The 24,974-nt window shown below is 30.3% G+C and overlaps 1 protein-coding gene across 1 annotated transcript in view; it reads right to left on the bottom strand.

Annotated features, from left to right (window-relative positions):
- Positions 1 to 9,143: 9,143 nt before the first annotated feature.
- Positions 9,144 to 24,974, bottom strand: part of LOC113513025 (breast cancer metastasis-suppressor 1-like protein) — a 126,327-nt gene continuing 110,496 nt past the window's right edge. The window contains exon 4 of the mRNA XM_031910952.2: positions 9,144 to 10,681. Within this exon, the coding sequence (XP_031766812.1) occupies positions 10,448 to 10,681 (234 nt within the window). The 3' untranslated portion in view covers positions 9,144 to 10,447. The remainder of the gene's footprint in view (positions 10,682 to 24,974) is intronic.

The raw sequence follows: 24,974 nt of genomic DNA, 5'->3' as shown, positions 1-24,974 counted from the left end.
ACAATATTAGTTTAGATTATTTATTAGATTATATTTAGATATATATTTAGATTACAGTACAATGTCCAAAGTATCAAGATTTCATAAAACATTAGTCATTCATTAAAAAGAAACGAAATAAGGAATCTACAATGCCGTAATAAACTTCTTACAACATTATAAATAACATTCTTACAATAGAAAATTAATTCATATGTTAGTGCGCAAATTCTAAGGTAATACTCGTAGATGGAAAAACTATATGATAGTATCCTAAAGTAAACGTAAATATATTTTCTAGCTATAGCACTCGTGCCTATCGCGTCCATGTCAACGAATCTAACGCCGAGAACCGGAATTGAACAGCAGTTATTTGTATTTTACTAAACATTATATTTAACCATAAAATGTATTCTGAGAAAGCGACTCTTTTCAATCGACTTTAAAAAGAAGGAAATTCTTTTGGTTATATTTTTTGTTTGTTAACTTGTAACTCTTCCAGTTATACACATACTTGGTAAATTCTTTTTTTATCGGAAAGAATATATGTACATAGAGATTGACCCTATAGAAATTTTATCAAATTCAGTTCTGTAATTTAGTTTTGAATATTATAATTGGTTTTGACACAATTGAAGTAGGGTTTTTTGTAGAACACAATCATAAATAATATTAAAATAATATTAATAATTAAATAGTACTTATTTTATATATTGTAATAAAAAAGGCTTTTTGCATTCGCTTCTTTCAGCTTATCCGTAAAAGAAAAGGCGTGAAGACAGCATTTTAGATAATGTAAGAAAAAGCTTTTTTTGTACTCGTTTCTCTCAGCTTATCCTTAAAAAAAATGGCATGAAGATAAAATGCGCTATAATTATATTTAAATAGCTAAATTTACATTATCAGTACTGAATCAATTACTGCTGATTTGTTTGTACTTGAATAACATTAATATTTATATTTGTTTATTTATAATTTGTTGTACACATTAATACTATGGAAAGAAATATAATAGCGAAAGTTCAAAGGTGAGCTTATCTCTAGGAGAGCTCTCTTCCAACAAACCCAAAGTGAAAAGGAGAATTAATGATTTATTAGAGTGGATAGACAGACAGATAGATAGATACTCTTTATTGTTTCCTCTAAAAGATTACAATAGTAAACTTATTATAAAAATAAACAATTACAAGAATGGAATTTTTTGTATCAGAACTTTTGGAATTTATGTGGAATTAATTTGGATTTGGAATTTGTAATATTTACTAATTGATAACGCAATTAATTTGAAAGAAACCAACAGCTTGTCCGTCCAAAGTAATTTGTTAATAGAATAATGCTTGTAAAAAAAGAAGTTTTCACAAAGACAAAGAAAACACTTTTTTGTTGTTTTTGTTTTTTTTGCAGGTAATTATATGGCTTTAAACTGATTAACAATCGTGTTTCTACCGTGAAGCGGTTGTGTTTGCATGGCTGTATTTCGGTTTGAAGGGTAGGATATGGCGGAAATTTACAGGGTACAGAGAAATAACATCTGAGTCCTCAAGAATGACAACGCATGGGAGGTATCATGGGCGAAAGAGTATATACTCAGTGACGTCCATGGTACTGCTCATGTCTATAGACGACGGTTACCACTTTCCATCAGGTGGGCCGTCAGCTTGTTTGCCATTCTAAGATGCATAAAAAGTCTTAATACCACTAATATCCTAAGGTGCTAAGTATATTAAACATACGAGTATGGCTCCGTTTATACTTTACTTTTACAATAATAAAAACTAATAAATCAATTACCATATGTATATATGTACACGCATCACTTTAGAACAGCTACACGTATTTGGCTTATTATTTTTTGTTGTATTTGTAATTACTAGGACAAGGTTTGTATGAGAGATAATGTTTAAAAAATTGTACGGAAAATACTGTTTTGGGTTAAAAAAATCGTACTTGTGCGAAACCGCGGCTAGTTAGTTAGAAAACAATAAAAATTATGGATAACTGTCTACTTTTGTAAGAAATCTATGCACAATATATTAATATTTGGGCGGCGGTAGTCACTTACCATCAGGTGAGCCGCATGCTCGTATGCCCCCTGTGTTGTAAAAAAAAAATATTTGTACAATAGATACATTAAATACCTATAACAGTAGAAGTAACATCAAAATTATAGTAGCCATGTTTCGATGTAAAAGGTCATTCCATTTTTAAATTACAGGACAGATATAAGTTTACATAGTAATTTATCTGGCTGCAAAACACGACAGATATGGATTTTCATACAACTTTTGCCGGCCGCTGCACGCATATATCTGGCCAGTACGGCAATTTTGATTTATCTCGAAGAAGACTGTCAAAATAATGCTCACATTTTCAAGCATGTTTGAGGAAAAAATATTTTCTTATATTGTATTAATAGAAATCTATAATAAATTTTCCGTTAGCTACATAACTAGTATCGATTCTTAGAAAGTTTACATTACTAAAAATAAAATATTCAAAAAAAAATTACAATGTTTTCATTTCTCAGTATAAGCACAATATAAACAACTCTACTTTTCATCTTTACACTGTGCTCCCTTTAAAATGACTAATTTTCAAAATTGATGAATTTTCATATAAACTGTTTGGCAGGTGAGTTAGCAACCACAGTTAGGCTTTGGTTATGTTTTAAGAGGGACACTGCTGCCCATCCCTCGATCATTAAGTAATACCAGAGGAAGACTTTGTACAAAAGTCGTTCGCTTGGGTACCTCTGTCCCATTCGTGTTTCTACCGTGAAGCAGTTGTGTTTGCATGACTGTGTTTCGGTTTGAAAGATGGGATATGGCAGTGAATTTACAGGGTACAGAGGAATAACACCTGAGTTCTCAGTAATGGCAACGCATGGGGAGTATCATGGACGAAACAGTGTACCCTGTTATGACCATGGTATTGCTCATGTCTATAGGTGACGGATACCATTTTCCATCAAGTAGACCGTCAGCTTGTTTGCCATTCTAAGTAATATAAAAAAAATAAGATCCCTTAGTCGCATCTTACGACACTAGTGAAGAGGTGGCCTATTCTACTGGGACCACACGTGAACTCTCTTACGCGATAAATATGCAGAAACGCAACTAAAATAACCGACATAGCCCGAAGGATAAGCAAGATACTTGGCCACAGGCAGGCAGGTTCAGGCACGCCAGAACAGTTTGTTTGTTATTCAATATTTGAGTAGTTTAAAATTACTTGATTAGCAAGATATTATATGATATATTTTTTATATATTAGTATCTTTATATAGGGTGAAATCAAAATCGTTAGCAGTACGTAAAACTAAGAATCCACCCATGCTATAAAATGTATTAATACAGCAAATTCATGAAACAAAAATTCAATAATGACAAAAATATTTGTCCCTCCATACTACCAAAACAGTTCATGTACTGTATTAGTAAGGCATATTCAAATTTTTTTATCATTTTTCGATTCATATTTTATTGGACATATTGCATCTTCCAAAGGATGCTAACGATTTTTATTTCATCCCTTATTATTTAATACCCTTATAGATAGTAAAAACATAAATCGATCACACTTTATATAAATCAGAACGAAATTAAATGAACATCGTAAAAATTGGTTTAGAATGTTACATAGTAACAGAACAGAAAAAGAAAAATAAGGCTATAAAAATGTCTGTGTATAAAGAGTTCGTCTACGGAATGTGAGGAAATATTCTAACATTCGTCCAATCACATCTGTTTCCTATATATGACATACTTAAACGATGATTAATTGTCATCGATCATGCTCATGAGTCATGCCTTTAGACGGCGTAGATCCTCTTCTTAGTATTTACTCATCATTTTTCAGTGTAGATGTATATTCATTTATTCACTTTTGGATAACAGACTTATTAGGTTTGAAAAAGAAAGAAAAAAAAACAATATAATGTATTTTTAAAAAATTATATAGGGAAATGCTTAATTTTTTTTCTTATATCATCTAAAGTATCTTACATTTGTTGTATTTGAATTGTAAAGGTTTTGTCTTAAAAACTTTATCTGTCTTATAATTTAATAGATTTAAAATCGTTTCAATTAAAAAAAAAAAACGCATGGAAAACTAGTATGTTTTACTCAGCTAAAATATGGACAATGAAATATTAAGTACATACGTTAGAATTAAAATATTTATATTTAAGACATCCGTGTCTAATTCTTTTTATTTTGCATTGAAAGCTACAGCTTCAGTAGTTACTAAATTAATAGAAAAAATTGAAAGAATTCTCAGAATCGGTTTAAATTAGATGAAAAAATTGCGTAATATACTAAAAAAAAATAAATACAGAAATAAATAAAAAAAAAATAAGAATCTCAAACGAATTGAGAACCTTCTCCTTTTTTAAGTTACTTATTTTTGCTTATACATTGAATAGTATTATTATCTATATATATTAATTATTAATATAGTATCGAGTATAAGAATGTGTAAAAATTTTGTCAGGTAATTTGACATATGGCAAGTTCTTTTTAAAATCAAAACAAAACAATTTTAATTGTTAGTATTGAAAGTAATTGGATTAAAAATTACCAATTTTTTTTCAAATTAGAATTTGTAACAATTTTCTCTGACATAATATAACAATACGTATATTCATAATATACGTATTGTTTATAAATTATATACATTTGTTAATTAAAAACTCTATTTATTATGTTTTAAAAATAAAACATATATTTATTTCTACTTTATTCTTTAAAATAGTTTCAAATATATTCGTAAGAATTTTGTATCGTTTTTATTTTTCAATTTAACTTTATATTATGAACTTCTTCCACATGCTTAGTATAAATGTACTCCATGTACTGTATTTATGCACACATGTATAAAAAAGTTGATCTATTTTTAGCGAAGCAGTTGTATGGAGAGTCATCATCATTTCAGCTATTATTCGTCCATTGCTGGACATAAGCCTCCCCAAAGACTGCCATAAAGAACTGAGCCACCTGCATGCACTGACTCCTTGCCAATGCATTTCAGGTCATCATTCCATCTTGTGAGGGGTCGTCTTACACTGCGTTTACCCGTACGCGGTCGCCATTCTAAAATCTTTTTTTCCCTATATGGAGATGGTATTTGTATCAAATATAAATAATAACTTACGTGCATACCAAATTATAGTCGGGTTTACAAAATATTTTAAATATTTTGATATTGTTGACAAAATGGAAATCACGCTAAGAGTAGAGCAATTAATGTGTTTATTAATACTCAAAGAAACAGTACAATTGTAAAACATTAATATACAAATTACATACATATATAAAAAATCAAAGTGATTGTATCACCGATTTAAATGTGCCACTAAGATGAATGTATCCGACCTAATTATACACTCACTATTTGAATATACATATAAAGTATCTTACGTGTTTACTTAGAATACAACCTATCCGTATCAAAATTTTAATACAAATCCGTTCACCCGTTGAAGTGTGATTGAGCAACAAACGTGTATTATCTTTGTGAACTTTTACGTATATATTTATAATATATAAGGAGTTATGTCGTCTTTTCATCGTCGTGTCGTCAAAAAAAGCATCTCTTTTTAGTAGAGTCATCTATATAACTAAATTACTTTAATATTTCAACCGAGAATTAATTTTGAAAATTACGTAACCATTTTCCACTAATTAGCGACATTTTTCCTCGTAGTTGGAATTCAGATGTGTGATGGCGTACCTGCCAAGTCAGTGAAATATATAATTACATTAGATTTATATTTAGCAGGGTATAGCTATTTCTATTTGCATCTAGATGTTGTAAGATTTATCTCTGCATTATTTAATGACAAAATGACAAAATCATGCTATCGCTACAATAAACTATTAAGCAATGCTATTTCTAAAGTCCTACTGCAGTTATGGACGTGAATATTTATGAGGAGGTAAGGATAGAGGTTTGTTTGTGATGGTCCTACTACCGTATGTTTTTCAAGGCACTTTTTCTACCTATAACCCCGTTTTGAAATCAACCGATATGACAACATAACCTTCAAGAAAAGAGCATATTCCTTTTTAATAGGCCGGCAGCACACCTGCAATGCCGTAGGTGTTGTGGGTGACCATGGGCGGCGGTAGTCACGTGAGCCGCATGTTCGTTTGCCCCATGTGTTGTAAAAAAAAACTTACAGTAGTAGTTTTTCCGAACCGATACGATAGCATAATATTCAAGAGCATATTCCTTTTTAAAAGGCCGGCATCTTACCTGCAATGCGTTTGGTGTTGCGGGTGCTCATGGACGGCGGTAGTCACCATCAGGCGAGCCGCATGCTCGTTTTGTAAGGATTTGATTTTCATACACGGATAGGTTTGTATCTTAAATTAATTATATAGATTATTTTATTTATTTATTTATGCGGATAAGACTAGTGTTATGCATGTAAAACTTTGTAAAGATGTTTGGATGTTCGTTACTCAATCACGCTTAAACAGTAGAACAGATTTGTGTAAAATTTAGATGGACGAGTAGATTATGTCCTAACTTAATACATTGGATACTTACATACTGATGTACGTGAGTATCGCCGCGGGATTTAGCTAGTATATAAGTAAAATTAGAATGCCTTCATTGTTTTATAACAATACAAAGAGTTTTCATTCATACATTCCATATCAGTATATTACAATATATTATATATATATATATATCCTCAGATATATTATATATATAGAATTAACTTTTTGAGTGCTTCCCGTTATTTGAGATTATTTTGATTGTAATATATGATAACTCTTCTTTGTTATTACTGTTTGTAATTAACTAATAACTATATATATATATATATATATATATATATATATATATATATATATATATATATATATATAGATATTATATTAATACTATTTGCATACTTGTACTATACTATATGTATAGTTTACTTTTCTACAATAAAAGAATAAATACTATCATAGAGTTATATATTGTAGTTAGAATATCTATATCCCGTCAATCAAAACTAACCTACGCTCCCTTAACTCGCGAAGTACAGTTATTAAATAATATTATAAATATCATTGACATTTTTGGTATTAGCCTGCCAAAGATATTAGAAACAGTTCAGAAATATTTGAAGTCGAGTTAAATATCTTTATTATAATTTAGTATGTGAGCATACTAGGTTTATAACATTATTTTGGTTTTTACTGCCATAATGATACAATTATTTTAATGGATAAATAAAATATATTGATCTTATAACGAATATATTAAATATCGGCTCTCTAAAGTAGAATATCGAAATTGGAGATGACCGTTTTTCCCGCCATTAATGTCTAGGGGAAACTAATATATAAATATCGAACTTTATTGCTAGTCTAAGTAGGTACTGTCATGTAGAACTGTACTAACCCATAAAGATGTTGTAAATTCAATTTTAGACAACATACATCGACGTTAACAAGTGATATCAAAAAATTGCGACAAACTGTTAGGTTGACTTCGAAAGTATTATTTTCACGCCATGCATCTTAAAGTTTTTACTTACTATAATAAATAACTAATTAGCGTGTTTCTGTCGTGCAGCAGCGGTGTTTGAGGGATGGGATGGAAATTGAAATTACTGGATACAGAAGCATAACATTATAGTCTTCAGTAACAGCAACATAGGATAGATACTGCATTCCAATTGCAACCAGCTATTCTGCGTATGTTGTTACTTCATCTAGTAACAGGTCGTCCTAAACTATGCTTGTTAATTCGCAGTCTCCACTTCGAAATATACCTATATCAACAGTTGTCAGTTCTACGGCAGATATGACATACTGGATATATGGTTGAAGTATCATATATGTCGTTAAGCTATATCAGTAATTTATCAGATTCTATCGTTTAGAGAAATTCCCAGCACAGCTCTTTCTGTCACTAGTCGAGCAATTATCAATTAGTAGATTAGTGAATAATCTTATTTATAAATCTTTAATATTATAAAATTGTAACTAGGCGATGTCTGTACATGAAAAATATTTGAGAAAAAATAATACAAGGGGTCCAAATAAGACTAATAAAGACCAAAAACAATATTTTTTTGGAAATTTTGTTTGTTTGTTGCGGCATCACGAAAAATCTACTGCACTAAATTGGATGCGATTTTCAAGTTATGTTCTAGGTGTAACTTAAAATGTGGTTTAAGTTTTATCTTGATACGCAATCTAGAAGTAGCCTATTTAATTGGTATCATATTTTAGAAATCCAATCGAAGTATCGGGCAAAAAGAGTATTCAATATATATTCAATATAATTATTTGGAGAAATGAAAAACTGTTGTCATTAAACATTCTATTGCTTCTAATTTCATTTATATACAAATATTCACACCCATTAATATTTTTATATATTATTTTACAATTGCAATAATATATTTCATATACCTCACTCAGGTATACTACATACATACTTACCTATGGAGGCCACATTCTGTATTGACCGCTAAATGTTTAACTAATAACATAACGAAATTATACTTAGTAAATAGATCTGAACATAGCGCTAAATAGTCCTAAACCAAGCGCAGTTATAAACATATACCTTTTTCAAATGTCTACACCTAATATTAAAATATATTATTTTAATATAATAATTACCGTTTTAATTTACATTTAATTAGATTGAAAAAGCTCAACCTGTTTCGGAAACAATTCGTGATCCTTAGTCATGAGAGATTGTGACGTGAGCGCGAGTATGACAAAAATATAATGTGTGGTTATGAAACTTTTAATACATATTTGTATTCAGCGGGGTTCGAACCCATAACCAAACAACTCATAATAAATCACAATATCAAATTCGTCAAAAATCACACTAAAATCTATAAAGAAAAAATAAAACATAAATATATTCGTTTTAATTAGTTTATTCAAAACTAAATGCAAAATTCTTATTCAACGTATAGAGCTGTAGCAGACATAATAGAAAGAAAATAATCAACATTTTTTTTAAATTGTTATACGGAATCAGATAAAAATTATAGTCAACTTAATTTTTTTTTTGTTGACTACGATAAGATAAAAAAGTTTGTACAAAAAATTGGTAAAAAATGATTTTATTCGTCACTGCTGTATGTATATGTGACCGGTCAGTGAACTAATAACTAGTTATCTACATTTTTTTTTTTTTTTTATTAAAAAGTGACATATGCAGGTTTTTTTTTAATTATGTTCTATGTACATGCAAATACACAGGTTAAATGTTTGCAATGCAGAGTACATACAATGTATAGAGATGATGTTAAATAGATACATAATAGTTATCGATGGAGCAAGGCTATTTTACATTAAATGCAAATATTTGAGCCTAATTTGATGTTAATTGTATACAAACTTTATTTTTGTGGTTAAACTGTATTGTTTTAAAAGTAAAAAAAAAAAACAATAATTTCAAAGACAATCTTTGTTTTGTATAAGTACTCATAAAAGGTTACTTTTTTAGCCGTGAAACAAATCTTTGACATTTTATGTTTCTATACATAATTACATGTTAATGCTATTAACAATGATTCCACAATCCAAAGATCAAAAATGTATTACACAAATGACAAGGTTTCAATAATCTTCATTAACTAAAAAAATAACAGAAGTTAACCAAAAAATATTATGGTTAATATTTGATGAAAAATATTTTCTTACAAATTTATCACGTATGATAAATTTCAGCCCAAATGGATGTTAGAAATTAATTTCAAAATGAATGACATATAAACTAGGATAAACAGATATACACGAACGAAGAAAATTACATAAAATTTTGTAAACGTTATAAACATTTTCACTTAATTTAGCACTTATTTATTTGTAAGTTTCTCTTCCTATCCTTACCATTTTCACCAAAGTATAAATACCATTCATTCAATCAACTATAGTGATACAGATTTACCTTTTTATAATAATAGAATTGTTAATAAACTAACATTTTCGCATTGATTGTGTTGTAACAGATAATAGAAAAATTAGATCAAATATATGACAAAATAAATTTAATTAGCTTTTTTTTATCCAAATGAAAAGTTATTTGGATAAAAAACTTGATTTATTAAACATTTTTATAACGTAAAGTGGAATTTTTATTTTTTATTTGTTTGGGGGAAAATTTGATTAATTTCTATTCAGCAACAATTTTGTATTTTTTAATATTAAAAAAAAAATCTTTATCATGCTTTATAATAATGATCTTTGTAATATTTGAATGTCGAAATAAGAAGAATTTTATTATAAAATTTGAAAGTTTATGAATCTATTTGCATGTTTGTTACAAAGACACGCGGAATTGAACAAAATATGGTACATAAACGAACCATTACGGTAATTGTTGAATAAAGATAACCAGGGATCTTTTTTTCGCAATTTAAGAGCGCAAAGTCACAAATTGCAACTAGTAAAATAATTCGGAAACACAATCAATGCTGAACAAATGTGATAGTTACTTAATCGGTTCTTTCCAATAATTTCCTAACTAGTCTCCAGTCTTCCATGATATCAGCGTCTGGTAACATATACACCACGTAAGGTGGGGTCACTGTGACCTGCCTCTTACGTCTCTTTCTACCCCATTCAGCTCCGCAGGACCAGAGATCCACTGTATGTCGTTCTTCTTCTAATTTTCGAATCTTCTCTTGAATTTCTTCTTTTAGATTCTCGAACGCCAGCCATTTCTCGCTCTGTTGACAAAAAGAAATTTGTTAATTTACATTAACATGTACAAAACAAGACTCGGGTGACGGCTTTATATATCCTCCGACGGATGGAGCAAGTGACTACCTCCAAACTCTGTATCGCCCTACGTCGCTTTGCGTAAATGAGGTCCTGGGTTTAATTTTCTTTATTTAGTTTTAGAAAATTTAGTTTCTTGAATTGGTTCGGTTTTGGGTGTTTTGGGTTGTGTCTCCAGATGTATTTCCTGGTTCCTCATAACACAGGGTATCATAATTTGTGAACCAAGCTAATTTATATTAGTGTAAAACTATTTAAATAAATGTTGGTCTCTTACAAGTAAAGCTATTGGTCCATGGTATTTAAAAAAAAGTATGTAATATGATTCAAATACGAACTTGAAAATTCAGAGGTTAATGCGGTCTTGGGACATTCGGAATACAATTTTTTTCTGCGGTCTGATATTTAACATCACACATTTACTTGTATTACTAGTTCGGAAACGTTGTTTTAAACCATACGTTATCTATCGAGTCCATTTTTTTCTTATCGAGATAAACACTATTCTGTTTCTTAATCTGAAGCAAACAATGCATATTTAAAGATTGCGTCCCACAAAAAAAAAAAAAACTGACTTCAATTGTGGCAAAGCCAGTTATTTCAATTTAAAAAATAAACTATTGTACTGATTTTAATAAAATTTCTATGAGACCGATCTGTAAGTATGTATAGGAACATACTTACATAGTAGATATATATATATATATATATATATATATATATATATATATATATATATATATATATATATATATATATATATATATATATATATATATATAACAGTTAAATATTACTTAAAAAAAAAAAAAAGATAATATAATAACTTTGCACAATAGCATGCTCCAGTTACAGATAATAGGTATAGTTTGTTTCAATAGAATTTAATGAAAAGGTAACAAAGACTATTGAAAATATAACAGAAATAATAAATAAATGAAATTAGTAGTAAATCAACGCATTCAATCGATTGATTGATTTTTTATTTGTATTATTTATTTTGGACCTCAGTACGAGTAGACAAGCGTTGTCGTGTGGTCCTAGCATAGAACGGGCGACTACCTCCTTTCCCGTGTGTATCGTAGGAGGCGACTAAGAGAACTTAATGGTCAAGGGATGGGCAGCAGCACCTTTCTTAAAACATCATCTAAAATATAACTGCGATTGCTAATCCGCCTATCAAACGTGGCAACTACTGGAAAAATCCCCCTTATGGAGGGGAAGGGGGGGGGGCTATATTCAGCAGTGGTCAGTTAACGGCTGATATGATGACGATAATAAAAAAACTAGTAGACTGTCTTATAGTCGGTTGAATTATTTGTTTTATTTACATTTGCACTAAGTTCATTTTTTCTATGAGTCTACCACCTTGTTCGGAATACAATTTAAGCCGAGAAGAACGGACAAGAAACACGGCAATTGCTTATTTCAAATAAAAAATAAATTTAGAAAAAAAAAAACAATAAGTAAAGCACTAAGCAAATGGAATTACCAGTACAATTCAGTTATGTACTTAGCAACACCATTACGAAACGCGCCGCTGAACTAAGTACCTTTAATTGAGCTGTGGACAACTTTGAGTTAACTTACATCCTATCGTTCCTGAGTAAAACTCTTCCCGCTAATTTATTGCTAACGTATAATTATTTTTACAACCCGCCGTTCACGAGGGCAATATTCGATAGAACCGGTTACAGGCGATTGGCTTAGCTGACAGCATAATAAACATGTGCGAGCTTAGTTGATTTTGGGTTAAAATTTTGATGCGGTTTCAATTGAACTTAACGAAAAATAAACAAGTTTTATTGAAATTATTACAATGACACATTAAATGAAATTTGTAGTAAATAGAAATATTCAACCAATTAATAGATTTGATAGTTGTATGTTTACATTTTGGTTAAGTTTAATAACTATAAACAATTAAGCTTAGAACTGTTATATAATGACTGAAGAATGGTTGTGACAAATTCAACTGAGTAATGAATTGACAAAAAAATATGCAAGACCAAAACGGAACTGAAAATAAAGTGCATTCAATATTTAATTTCAATTTAATTAAGCATTCATTTATAACCATCCAATTACGTTTGTAGCCAACCTTATCGTAATATTCTAATTTTATACTAATTTTGTAAATATATGACACAGAGTTTTATATTTACAGTAAATAATTAACTTCTATGACAATCAATTACTTTTTGTAATTTTAATACAAAACAAATTTGAATGTAGCACAAACTATAAAATTTTCAAATAAGGAATCAATAAATTTTTGTGGAATTGTTTTTAACTAAGTCTTTTGTGAATACTATGATCATTAAATTAATTTAACAAAAACATGTTTCGTGTTGTTTAGTATTGGGAAGATCTTTTATTAGAATATATTCAAACGTGTCGTTATAAATATAAAAATATTTAGGTGACGTAAATTAAAGAGTATTAAAACCTTGGATTTAGGGAAAAGACAACTAAATTAATATAAATTATTATTAATGAGTCTTTAGCTAAAGAGTTTTATCTAGACTAGTGTGTAGCACATGAAGTACAATAATAACAGAGTAAGCGAATAAAAGATTTTGTTCCACAAAAGACATCGACTTCAACCGTGATAGAACCAGATATTTTCATTTAAAAACTAATGTACTGAACATATTTTAATAAAATTTCTATGGGATCAATCTATAGGCATACACATTTAATAAAAAAGAATTTTACGTTTTATAACTGATGGAGTTATAAGCTAGAAAATAAAAAAAATACATCCGAATTGAGAATGTCCTTAATTTTGAAGCCGATTGAAAATAGTGGTTATAGGTATACATATACATATACGAGTATATGCATATGTATATATATCTTCTATGTATATGTATATATATCTTCTATGTATATGTATATATTCCGTGATCACAATAGCAGTTATCTAGTCGCCGTGGGTGTCGTAAGAGGCGAGTAAGGGATTAATGCCAGAGGGATGAGCAGCAATGTCCTTCTTAAAATATCATTAAAAGCCTAAGTGTGGTTGCCAACCCGCCTTTCAAGCGTAGCAACTACTGATAAAATTCACTTTTTGGGGGAAGGCTTATGTTCAGCAGTGGATAGTTAGCGGCTGCTAAGATGATAAAAATGATAAAATAACTTCAAAAAAGAGGAGGTGAGGTGGAACTATTAGCGTGTATTTTACACGATAAGTACGTCAAATCGATTCTTCAATTTTGAATTTGACAATATTTTTTTCATTGCCAGTTAATCTTAGTAATAATAGATATTTATATTAGTGAAAAACTATTTAAATAAATATTGGTCTCATAATCATATTTCACTTGTTTTAAATATACTACTGGAAGTTAACACGATGAAAAATTTTGTCCTATCATGACCACGAGGTGGTGCCACCACTTTAGAATACCAGCAATAAAGAAGCAGGTATGTAAGTACTATTTATCTGCAAAAAATTATTCATCGCGTTAAGTCCTGACAGTGTATTCGAAATATGTGTAAACAATTCGAAAGTTAAAATGTAATTATTCCATTTGGTTAAATACGAATTTAGAATTCATGATTCATGATCAATCAACTGAAAATATAAATTCATGGATAAATTTAAAATAAAAGCTATGGATGTCTGTTACATATTTGCATTTATAATTAACATATTGTGGATCACAAAACTACAGTACTTCAGTGTAAGTAACGAACTCAATGAAAAATTAGACTGCATAGTCGAACGAGTTTTAAAAATATAATAAAAAAAAAATGCTCGGCTGTCTATACAATTCGCAGGACAACTTTGGGGTGGGTAACTCAGGTAGAAATGTATTATAAAGGAAATGGTGTATGTAAAGGATAATAATACTTTGGGAGTAATGTGGTATTGTTATTAGTACTACGATGCCGTGTACTTTTTTTAATGGACGATAATGGAATGATAGGTGAGAACGAATAGACCGGTCAGTTAGCCCATCATGATGAGTACACCTGGAATTCAACATGACGGTTTTCAGGGACCACTTGGAGGTCGAGGTTGTTAGCAATGATACTGGTATTACTCATAATCCTCCCCTGCTCTAGTGAATTTAGATTATACAGATAGAGTGTCTTTATACAAATGCTTTGTCAAAACTGGTCAACTTTTTTAGTCATTTGTTTGTACTATGATAATGATATTGATGACTGTTTATTGCTGAACATAAGCCTTCTTCTTAGGGGTTTTGCTAGTAGTTACGTTTTAAAGGCGGGGTGGCAATCGTAGTTAGGCTTTGGTGATGTTTTAAGAGAGACACTGCTGCCCATCCCTCAATTATTGAGTTTTTTAGTCGCTTCTTACGTTACCCATGGGAAAGGAAGGGGTAACCTATTCCACGCCAGGACCACACAAGCATAGTATACATTTCTTACTTGGTATATGGGAAATCGCTGTGTAGGACCCGGCATAGAATGGAGCACCCCTTGCTTTCCCGTGGGTGTTGTAAGAGGTGACTAAGAAAGCTAATGGTGGAGGGATGGGTAGTAGTATCCTTATTAAAACATCTGTAAAAGCTTAACTGCGGTTGCCAACCCGCCTGCCTAGCGTGGTAACTACTGGCAAAATTCCCCTTATACCTTATGGGAAAGGCTTATGTTTGGTTCAATGGACAGGTAGCAAATAGGTTCAGGTAGCAATGGACAGTAAGCGGCTGAAATAATAATAATAATATGGGAAATACTGTAAAGTTAAACTGAAAAATAGACGCGATACCAAATTCTTACTAATATATTTAAAAGAACAAGGTACAATGTGAGTGTATATGTAAAATATGTTTTTGTTTTTATGTCATTGAAAACGGTCGCTATTTTAATTAATACATGTATATTAATTTGTAAGCAATTCGTATACACTTGTTTACATTTTTGTTATAGCAGAAAAAATTGTTCTCAATTTAAATTAAAAAAAATCAACCTGGGCTGGGAAATATTTAATCCAATTAGTTGCAATACTGTAAATATGCAATATAAGCACATTTTGTTTTAATTAAAAAAAAAAAGTGTTAAAATTACTCAGCCAAATGTTAAATTAGTTGACTAATGTTTGACTTGATTTTGCCACTCGATGCTTTATCTATATAATCTAACTAAGGCCGTGTTCAGACGCCGTTAGCTTATACCACGTGGCGTGACTTTAGATTCTATACCAGTCATTATGGAAATATATTCATTTAGTATGGCTGATCCAATAATAAACACTAAATGAACGCCATAAATAGACTCGGATACGAACAAAACATGTAAAAACTACTGATGTTTAAAATAATTATATCTATTTAAGTAATAGTATAATTTATGTATTTTTTTATTTTATTATATATATATATATATATATATATATATATATATATATATATATATATATATATATATATATATATATATATATATATATATATATATATATATATATATATTGAGTTATTTATATTTTGTTATTAGGTGATTCGATATATAAAGTATTGTGTTAAGATATTCGTGCACCAAATTAAATTGGTTCAGTTATTTAAGCGAAATAAGTAACAGAGATCCGAACATTTCTACAAATCGTCAAATTCATTTTATTTCATTATATTTTACATTATGGAGTAACAAAGACTCAATCTGGTTTTTTTTTTAATAGATGATGATGGAATGGTAACTCCGCCTGCGCTATCGATATACACTGGCGGGGCACCAGTGAGGGATGATTGGTGAAGATGAAAAGGCTGGTCAGTTAGCCCATCGTGACGAAGTCCAGAGTTTCCAGGGGGAATCGCGTGAAGGTCGACCTGATAAGGTATATTGATAGCGATAGGGACTAACCACTCCATTACTAACACTCCCTTTCACCCAAACTCAATTTGTTAGTAAGATTTAAAAATATGTTAGTACGACTTTTATTATTATTGAATAAGAGATATGTGTATTATTTATGCATCTACCACGTGATACGTTGAAGCAATTATTCACGTATAGACAATTCAGCCTGTTCACAATCATGCCCAGAATGCTGTTGGTATTGTCCCGCACCTTGCGCACCGGGGACGCGTATCTCCAGCGCATTGTTGCATAGAAGCAATCCACACGCGCATGCGCAAATATCCTTGATGCACTACAGAACTGAGGCAACCCCAGCAACAATTTATAATATTAGCAGAATATAAAAAAAAACCTAGTATATATATACTAGATTTTTTTCACTACTCAGCAGAATTCACATCAATGTCAACTTACATACACTGACGTATATTGTATTAATATTATTGTTTGATAAATGTTTTTTGTAATGACAATTATTTTTAAAAGTTTACGATTACCTACGTTATCAGAGTTCATCATTTATACTATCGTTATTATTTTTAATGAATCATTAGTATTAATGTATTGTGTGTTTTTCTGTGTACATAAAAATAAATATCAATACCTAAGTATTTTGTTATATTTTTAGAAGTAAATAAATATATAATCATCGCGTTAGATTTCTATGAATAGTGGAATTCTAAAAACATAATTTATTTATTTATGCTATTATGTATTGGGATAAGAATGAACGTTTAACGTTTTTTGTAAAGTTACATAACAGTATGTAACCAATAATTGTTTCTACATCTATAATTCATAATTAAATAAATAAAGAACTCTGGGAGCGCGGGTATTACATATTATACGCGCAATTTGTTTAACAGCTTTATCAATTAAATCGATTACAGCATTCCACAGTCATGGTACGTCACCACGCGAGAGCTCGTCAATAACGTGCGCGGGCGCAGCGGACAAAATGGCGGCGGCAGCCATTTCCGGGAAACGAGGTGGCTTGGAGCGCGCCACGAGGTCGCGCGTCTGTGGTGCGCGCGACTCTATGTTATAACGCGGGCGCCATATTTGTGAGTTATTGAATGCGAAATACATTCACAATAAGGGTTATATTTTAAAATCTTACTAATATAATATAAATAAAAATAATATTTCGATTTTTGTAAATTGAATGTGATTTTCACAGTTGTGTTCCTGACGGTCCAAATTAAAGGTGTATATTTTATCCTAATTGGTTACCTATTTCCATAATTCACGTATACACAGTTTCTGACAAAAGTTAGTTAAATATACACGTGTAGAATCATAGCTAAGTTAATTTGTTAACTTATGAATCGACATCATAGTTTAATATATTGTTTTATATTATGTATATTGAAATTTGTGTATAGGTACTTAAATGCGATTACGAATTTTTTTTTTCATAAGCTTGTGAAAATGCACGGAAGTCATTATAACATCTGCTTATCCTTAAGAAAAGGCATGTGTTTATAACAGTAGTTAATAATACATATGCATTATATTATCATAACTGCATAGAACCCTATGCAATTATGGAGAGAGCCTTATGAAATATTTATCAGATAAGATGGTGATATCTATTTATTCCCCCTAGGCGATGATAGTTTATCATATCTCCTGATGAATTTATCATGATGGGCAAAATTCTCATCAATCACCCTTCACTGGTGCATATCCTTAACTTGTCTATATTTTCAATAAAAAAAAAAATATAGAGAGAGCCTTATGAAATATTTATCAGATAAGATTGATAACTATTTATTTTATATTTTATTTTTGTGGAACTAAATCTTAAATTTTTAACTTGTCTATATCAATAAAAACTAGTATAGATAGGTAAGGAATGTGATTGAATGCCAAATAATTCTCTTTTTATTTTATATTTTATTATTTCTAGTCTATGTATTCTTAATTCTAATGATTAGAAAAGTACGAAGGTTTGTATACGGTTTGACAAAACATATTATTGTTTTAGCTTGAATAGTGAACACATTTCGATTGTGATAATAAAATAATATAAACAATGATCGGTTGAGTTGACAGTTTGGAATGAATATGGAACAGAGTTGTTACGCGACAAATTTCGCGACATTTATTTTTAATATTTTGTTATTTATTTAGTAATTTTTATTAATAGTTTTAAATCTATTCAGACTTAATATTTGAGGATTCAATAGTTATTATACTTCTTTTTTTTCACGTCTATCTAAAGATATTCTGGAACGGATTCTAATAATGATAAGACCGACTTTTTTATTTTAAAAGTTTAATATGTATATACATAAAGTAGTACAATAAACAGTTAATAAAAAAATAATCTTAATTACATAAATACCTACATCCTTAATAATATTATAAATATGAAAGTAAATTTGTTTGTTTATTATTTTATAATACCGCAACGACTTAACCAATCACTATGACATTCAGCACACACGTACTATATTGGATGGAGAAGGATATAGGCTAGTTTTATCCCGGTCAATGAACATACTCGTATCCCGGTCACGCAGTTCCAAGTTGCGGATAAAAGCTAGCAGCTGATATACAATAGCAAAGTGTGATAATAGCAGAATTATATCCTCACGACGGTAATAAAGGGCGGTAAGAGACAGCAAGTAAAATTAGGGAAAGCGATTCTGAAGATAATCAACTCTGAAAACAATGGAGTGTTTCAATGAATATTCATTAAAAGTCTGCCCGATGATTTGGCCACGTTATCGCATGTTACAATAACAAATAGGTAGTGACGATAACGGTGAACCAAATCGGGTAAAGTTTATGAGCCATGAGTCGTAACTGCAACGCGGTGTCGAGCCGATATATAGAAACGTCATCTGAAACACGCGGTTTTGCTCGCGTGAACTGGGATAAAAAGTATTTTTATTCTGTGTTATTTTTTATGATACTTAGAAGGGGAAACAAGCTGATGACTGCCACTTGATGGATAATGATCGTCACCTATATACATGAATAACATTATGCCACATCTGAAATAATGGTTAGCATAGATATCATCTGAGGGTTGATGGTGGTATACCTTCAATTCTGTAATTTCACTGTCATATACCACACTTCAAATCCAAATACAATCATGCAAGCTTAACTACTTCAAGGTAAAAATAAGAGTGGACTCGTATCCTTTTTACACTTTTGTACAAAGTCTCCTTCTATTAATTCAGTATAATATGATCTAAGGTGTTTCAAATTTCACCATACTCGTGATCAAACAAGAAATAGAAAAAAACAAGATATCTTTCATGTTTTGTCCACATTTTGATCTGTACTTTATGCAATTCTAATTTGTTATTGCATATTTTTATTTTTTTGTTGCAAAAAATAGTTAAATTAATTAATAATATTGTGGGATTACTTTGTCTGCTTAATTTTATTAGGAATAATTTCAATAAAAAGATCTGTCTAGATTGTTTACTAAATGCAAGTAAATAGATTACAGTAAATAATTGTGTATAAAAAACTACGTTTCCTAGTAGAATAACGTACATAATTATCACTATAAATTTTGATAAACGATTTACTTTTTCATTCATCTCCCTGGAGGCTGAATGCGATGGATGGTGTAACAACCAAGGGTCTAACTAGTTCTTGCATTATATTTGCACATACTTAGACACAATAGATAATGTAGGGTCGTATTGTGTGGATAACAGGCTCCCGCAGCTGTTTTTATCGGTATTGTATGCGTTTTGTGATGCACGACGCTTGCCTCTTCTGCAATACAAATGTAGTGATTCTAGGGCACTGGAGGTTTAAAATATCTACAGAGAATTAGTAATAGGCTCCTAAACTTATACTAACATTATAAATATGAAATTTTGTAAAGAATGGATATTTGTCATTCAATCACGGTTTAACGGCTGAACAGATTGGAATGAAATTTAGTATACAAAAGTAATATACAAAATTAAAGTAAGTTTTTTTTTTAATTATAGGCGATGGTTGCCACTTTTCATCGGGTGGACCGTCAGTTTTTTTTGCTATTATAAGTTGGGTAAAAAAATAGGTAAAAATTGCAATAATAATCAGTACTCTATTAACTTTACAATATTATAAATAATTAAAATTACATTAGTAATTGACAATTTACAAATGTTGCAAATTAAAAATAATACAAAATACGAATATATTTCAAGCAATGAAGTAAATGGAATATAAAAATCTTCAGTTAACTTTTATTTATATCTGAGAATAGATAAAAAAAAATATATATATGTTTTCGTTGTAAAAATTGTTGAAACCTCTGTTTATTTAAGGATACAATAATAGTATTTCAGTAAATCATATTAGGAAGTGTTCTTCCTGCTGAGAACGAAAGAGAATGTTTTCTTTCAAATTATAATCATACAAAATACTCACTGATGAAACAATATGTTTTCTGATTCAGTGAATTTGGCGGATGTACAAAAGAATTGCGTCGTTGGACGTGAAGGTGGTATACCCACCCAACGAACTGTGACTCAAGAATTGCTATGAGCCAATCCTATACAATTGTTGACAGAGTATTATTTTAGCAAAATGTATTTACATTATTATGTATAATGCAATTGATAATGTGTGACGATAAAATTATGTAGTGTCTTGACATACTCCGATCAATTATAAAACGTCCAATATCCTTCTCTATGGATAATTTTATTATATGTGAAAATTAAATATTTATTTAGTCTCCAGTTTTAATTAAAGATTATTAATATCATTAGGACAAGAAACAATAAACAAATAAGCTCATTTTCATCATATGCAATGAATGAAAAGTACAATTTGAATTTATCAACGACTATGTTTAGATTATATTCAAAGTCATGCAGCCGTTTAAGCGTCATTAATAAATATTCAAAAATAAAAAAAATACACACTTTCATTTATCTTATTTCACGGTAATACGGCACTTAAGTCTAATAATTGATGACTATTCATGATGAGGGGTTCAAGATCGAATCCCAGCCTAACCCTTTGAAATAGTTAATTTAACTGTTTGTCAAATGATACTGCAATAGCACAGACCGTTCGTGCTGAAGGCAAGCTCAAACAAAAATATTTTACAACATACTTGACAGTCGTTTGACTTTTATTTAGAACATATATTCTTGTCAAATATATATTCAATTACTTTATACAGCTATTAATAACATAGTTTATTATTTACCATATTATTTTTGTACTATATGGTACAAAAATATCGTATATACGAGTATATTATAAAGCATAACATGTACAAATCGTATAGACACTTTTTTTTTTCGGATTCTCAAGGTAGAATAGAAAAAAAAATACCTTCAATTAAGAGTAAATATGCAAAATTATTTAAATAAATAATGTTTGGATCATTTAAGAATGGTTGACTAATTGATATATGGTTATTCGGGTTTCCTATGGGCATGAGAAGCCGTAGTCCAGTAAGATACTTTTTTTAATGTGATGAAATAGTTATGGTCAGCCTGCGCTATTAGTATAGCGTTGGTGGGATACCAGCGAGAAAAAATAAGCCAAGTCAGTTAACCCGTCATGAAAAATACATCACGTTGACTTCCAGGGAATATTGTGAAGAGTTTGACTAACAGGGTGGTGCTATCAATAGGTCTGCTACTCGCTATTATTAACAATTTCCTGCCATATAACGAGGTCGGCCTCTTGACACAACAGGGAGCCACTCTCATGCTTAATAGAAGCAGTAACAATGTTACTAAGTGTAATAGTAATTTTAATGCATAAAAATAGAATGGTAATCACGTCCGCGCTATTGGTATAAGCTGGCGAGGCACTGGTAAGAGAAGATAGGCGAGCACGAAAACAGGACAGTTGGCTCATCGTGATGGGATCGACAAGAATGAGTCATGAAGATTTCCAGGGGAAACTACGTAGAGGTTGACCTGATAGTGTAGTGCTAGTGCTAGGGTATAAAAAACCCAGTCTCAGAATTCTTTTCTCCCGTTGTAGTAGTAGTTTCATAATGGACGAAAGTGGAATGGCAACCCCGCCTTACGTATTGGTAACTTTGAGGGATAATACGTGATGAAAAAGCCAGGTCAGTTAGCCTTACATGATAAATTCAACAATAATTAAGTACAATGATTTCCAGAGGGAACCACATGAAGGTATAATAGTATTAGGATAATAATCATCATCAAATGATGAAATCAGCCGTTAACTGTCCACTGTTGTACATAAGCCTTCCCCATAAGGGCAATTTTTCTAGTAATTGCCACGCTTGGCAGGAGGATTGGCAATCGCAGTTTTAGCAGCAGTAGGCTTTGTTGATGTTGTCTCTTACAGGAAAGGAAAGGGTGGCCTATTCTATGCCAGAAGCACATGGAGTAGTAGGATAATACTAGAAAGGATTAACTTAATAACATGCTTAAATGTACAGACTTTCAGCATTCATATACGATGCAAAAGGCGGGCGCAATAAGAAAATGAGGCAAAGGAAACAGTGAGTCATGAACCGCGACAATCGGACCGGGCCGTGACGTCATAGGATATTTTAGTCTTGTAAGCACAATGCATGACTGTATGCGATGTTTGTGCACAGATAAAGTAATAAAGTATAGACGATCTGCAGCTGAGTTTGCAGTGATATTCCTTTTTTACTTTAGTTATCATAGTTGACTTGTTTTACTTATAATTATATAAATATGTTTTAGTAACCGTTATTCAATAACTTGCATGTACAAGAATATCATATATTTGTTTTTTTTTTTTACTTTTTTCTTTATAGTAGTCAACCTAATTTGCTATTATTATCGTACCCATATTCATTTATTGTATCATTTAAACTTAAATTAGTTTTATGTTACTGTTGTATGTCGCATAATTTTCTAAATAAATGTTATTCTTTCTTTCATTATTTAATAAAATATATTTTAGACAAGTGTTTTTGTCAAGAATTATCAACTACTTTCAGTATGTTACGTATATTAGCAATATTATGCCTAGTATTTTATACTTATATTTTATTAAATCACAATATTTGTAGAAATAGCAATCTTAATGCCAAATAATACCATTACCTGCTAAACACTAGATAAAAACAGAAAGCTATTGAGGAGCAGTGGTGGTGAATTAGTTGCAATTTATATAATTAAAAAAATATTAAAAAACTTTACATCATACATTACATAAATAATGCACTTCTTAACATACATAAATATAATAATAAATAACATACTACCTGCATTATCGGTAAACGCTGGCGGTGCAACAGTAATGATAAGTGAGGATGAAAGCAAGTCAGTGCATCGTGGCGAATTACACAATTTAAATCACTATGGTTTTCAGAGAAACCACATGGAGGTCGCCTTGATAAGGTATATTGCTAGCATGCTGTTAGACTTCATTAATAATAGTCTCTTTCCCTATCGAATAATATTTTAAATATGTACAATATACATTATACATACATATAAATATAATATATGAACATAATGATAAGTATGCTAAGATGTAACTATTTAACTATTAAGCAATTTGTAGCATCAACACATATGCAATTGAAACTTTTATTTCGAATGATACTCTGTATATATCTGACAAGGTATTCTATTACAGAGATTGACTGCAGTAACAATGAATAAATTGGATATAAATCCAGAAGGTACGAGAAGATTGTGAAATGAACGAAGATTACGGAAATGGTAGTCTTTGGCGAATTGAAACATATCTTTCAAATAAGTTGGAGACAAAAGATCATTAATAATAGATAAAGCGTGCAAAGGATACGCAGGTAGTGTAGTGACGGAATAAGAGATACGTCATAGTTTCGTTTTATCTCACTGTATGACGTAAGAGGCAACTAGAAGGGAGCCAACTCAGTAATAATAAAATCTTAGAAAGAACACTGTTTGATTTAATAGAAATATGTTTAGAATTATTCCTTGAACATTATTACTATATAAAATTATGACTATGTGTAATTAATATAATTTTAACTCTTGACTCTATAACTAGTATTTATGTATTGTCATTAAATAATTAATTGAGAATTTGACAGTATTAAGGGCTAGTTTATTCAGACTTACAGAACTCATGAGTTCGAATTTGACCACTATAAACTTTGTGCAAATTTAAATTTCATTAAAACATACCAATCAATACATATAATAAACACGTAGCTGATCGCTGTCTGTACATGGAAGAAGAAGAAGAATATAAGAACAACTATTATAGGGGACTTTATGAACGCAATAGAACCCAAAACAATTATTTTTATAATTTTTGTCTGATTGTCTATACGTTTGCGCAAGCTAATCTCACAAACGGCTGATTTGAATGTGGTTACACTAATGCGTTGCGGTTTGCTTAACTTAAAATTTTGTGTTTGTTTTATTTCAATCGGTTTATAAATAAAAAAGTTATATCGATCTAAAAATCACATATAAT

The sequence above is a fragment of the Galleria mellonella genome, unplaced genomic scaffold (genome assembly GCF_026898425.1).
Source record: "Galleria mellonella isolate WM207_F2 unplaced genomic scaffold, CSIRO_AGI_GalMel_v1 utg113, whole genome shotgun sequence".
Classification (NCBI taxonomy): Eukaryota; Metazoa; Arthropoda; class Insecta; order Lepidoptera; family Pyralidae; genus Galleria; species Galleria mellonella.
This window is presented reverse-complemented; position numbering and strand designations above follow the sequence as displayed.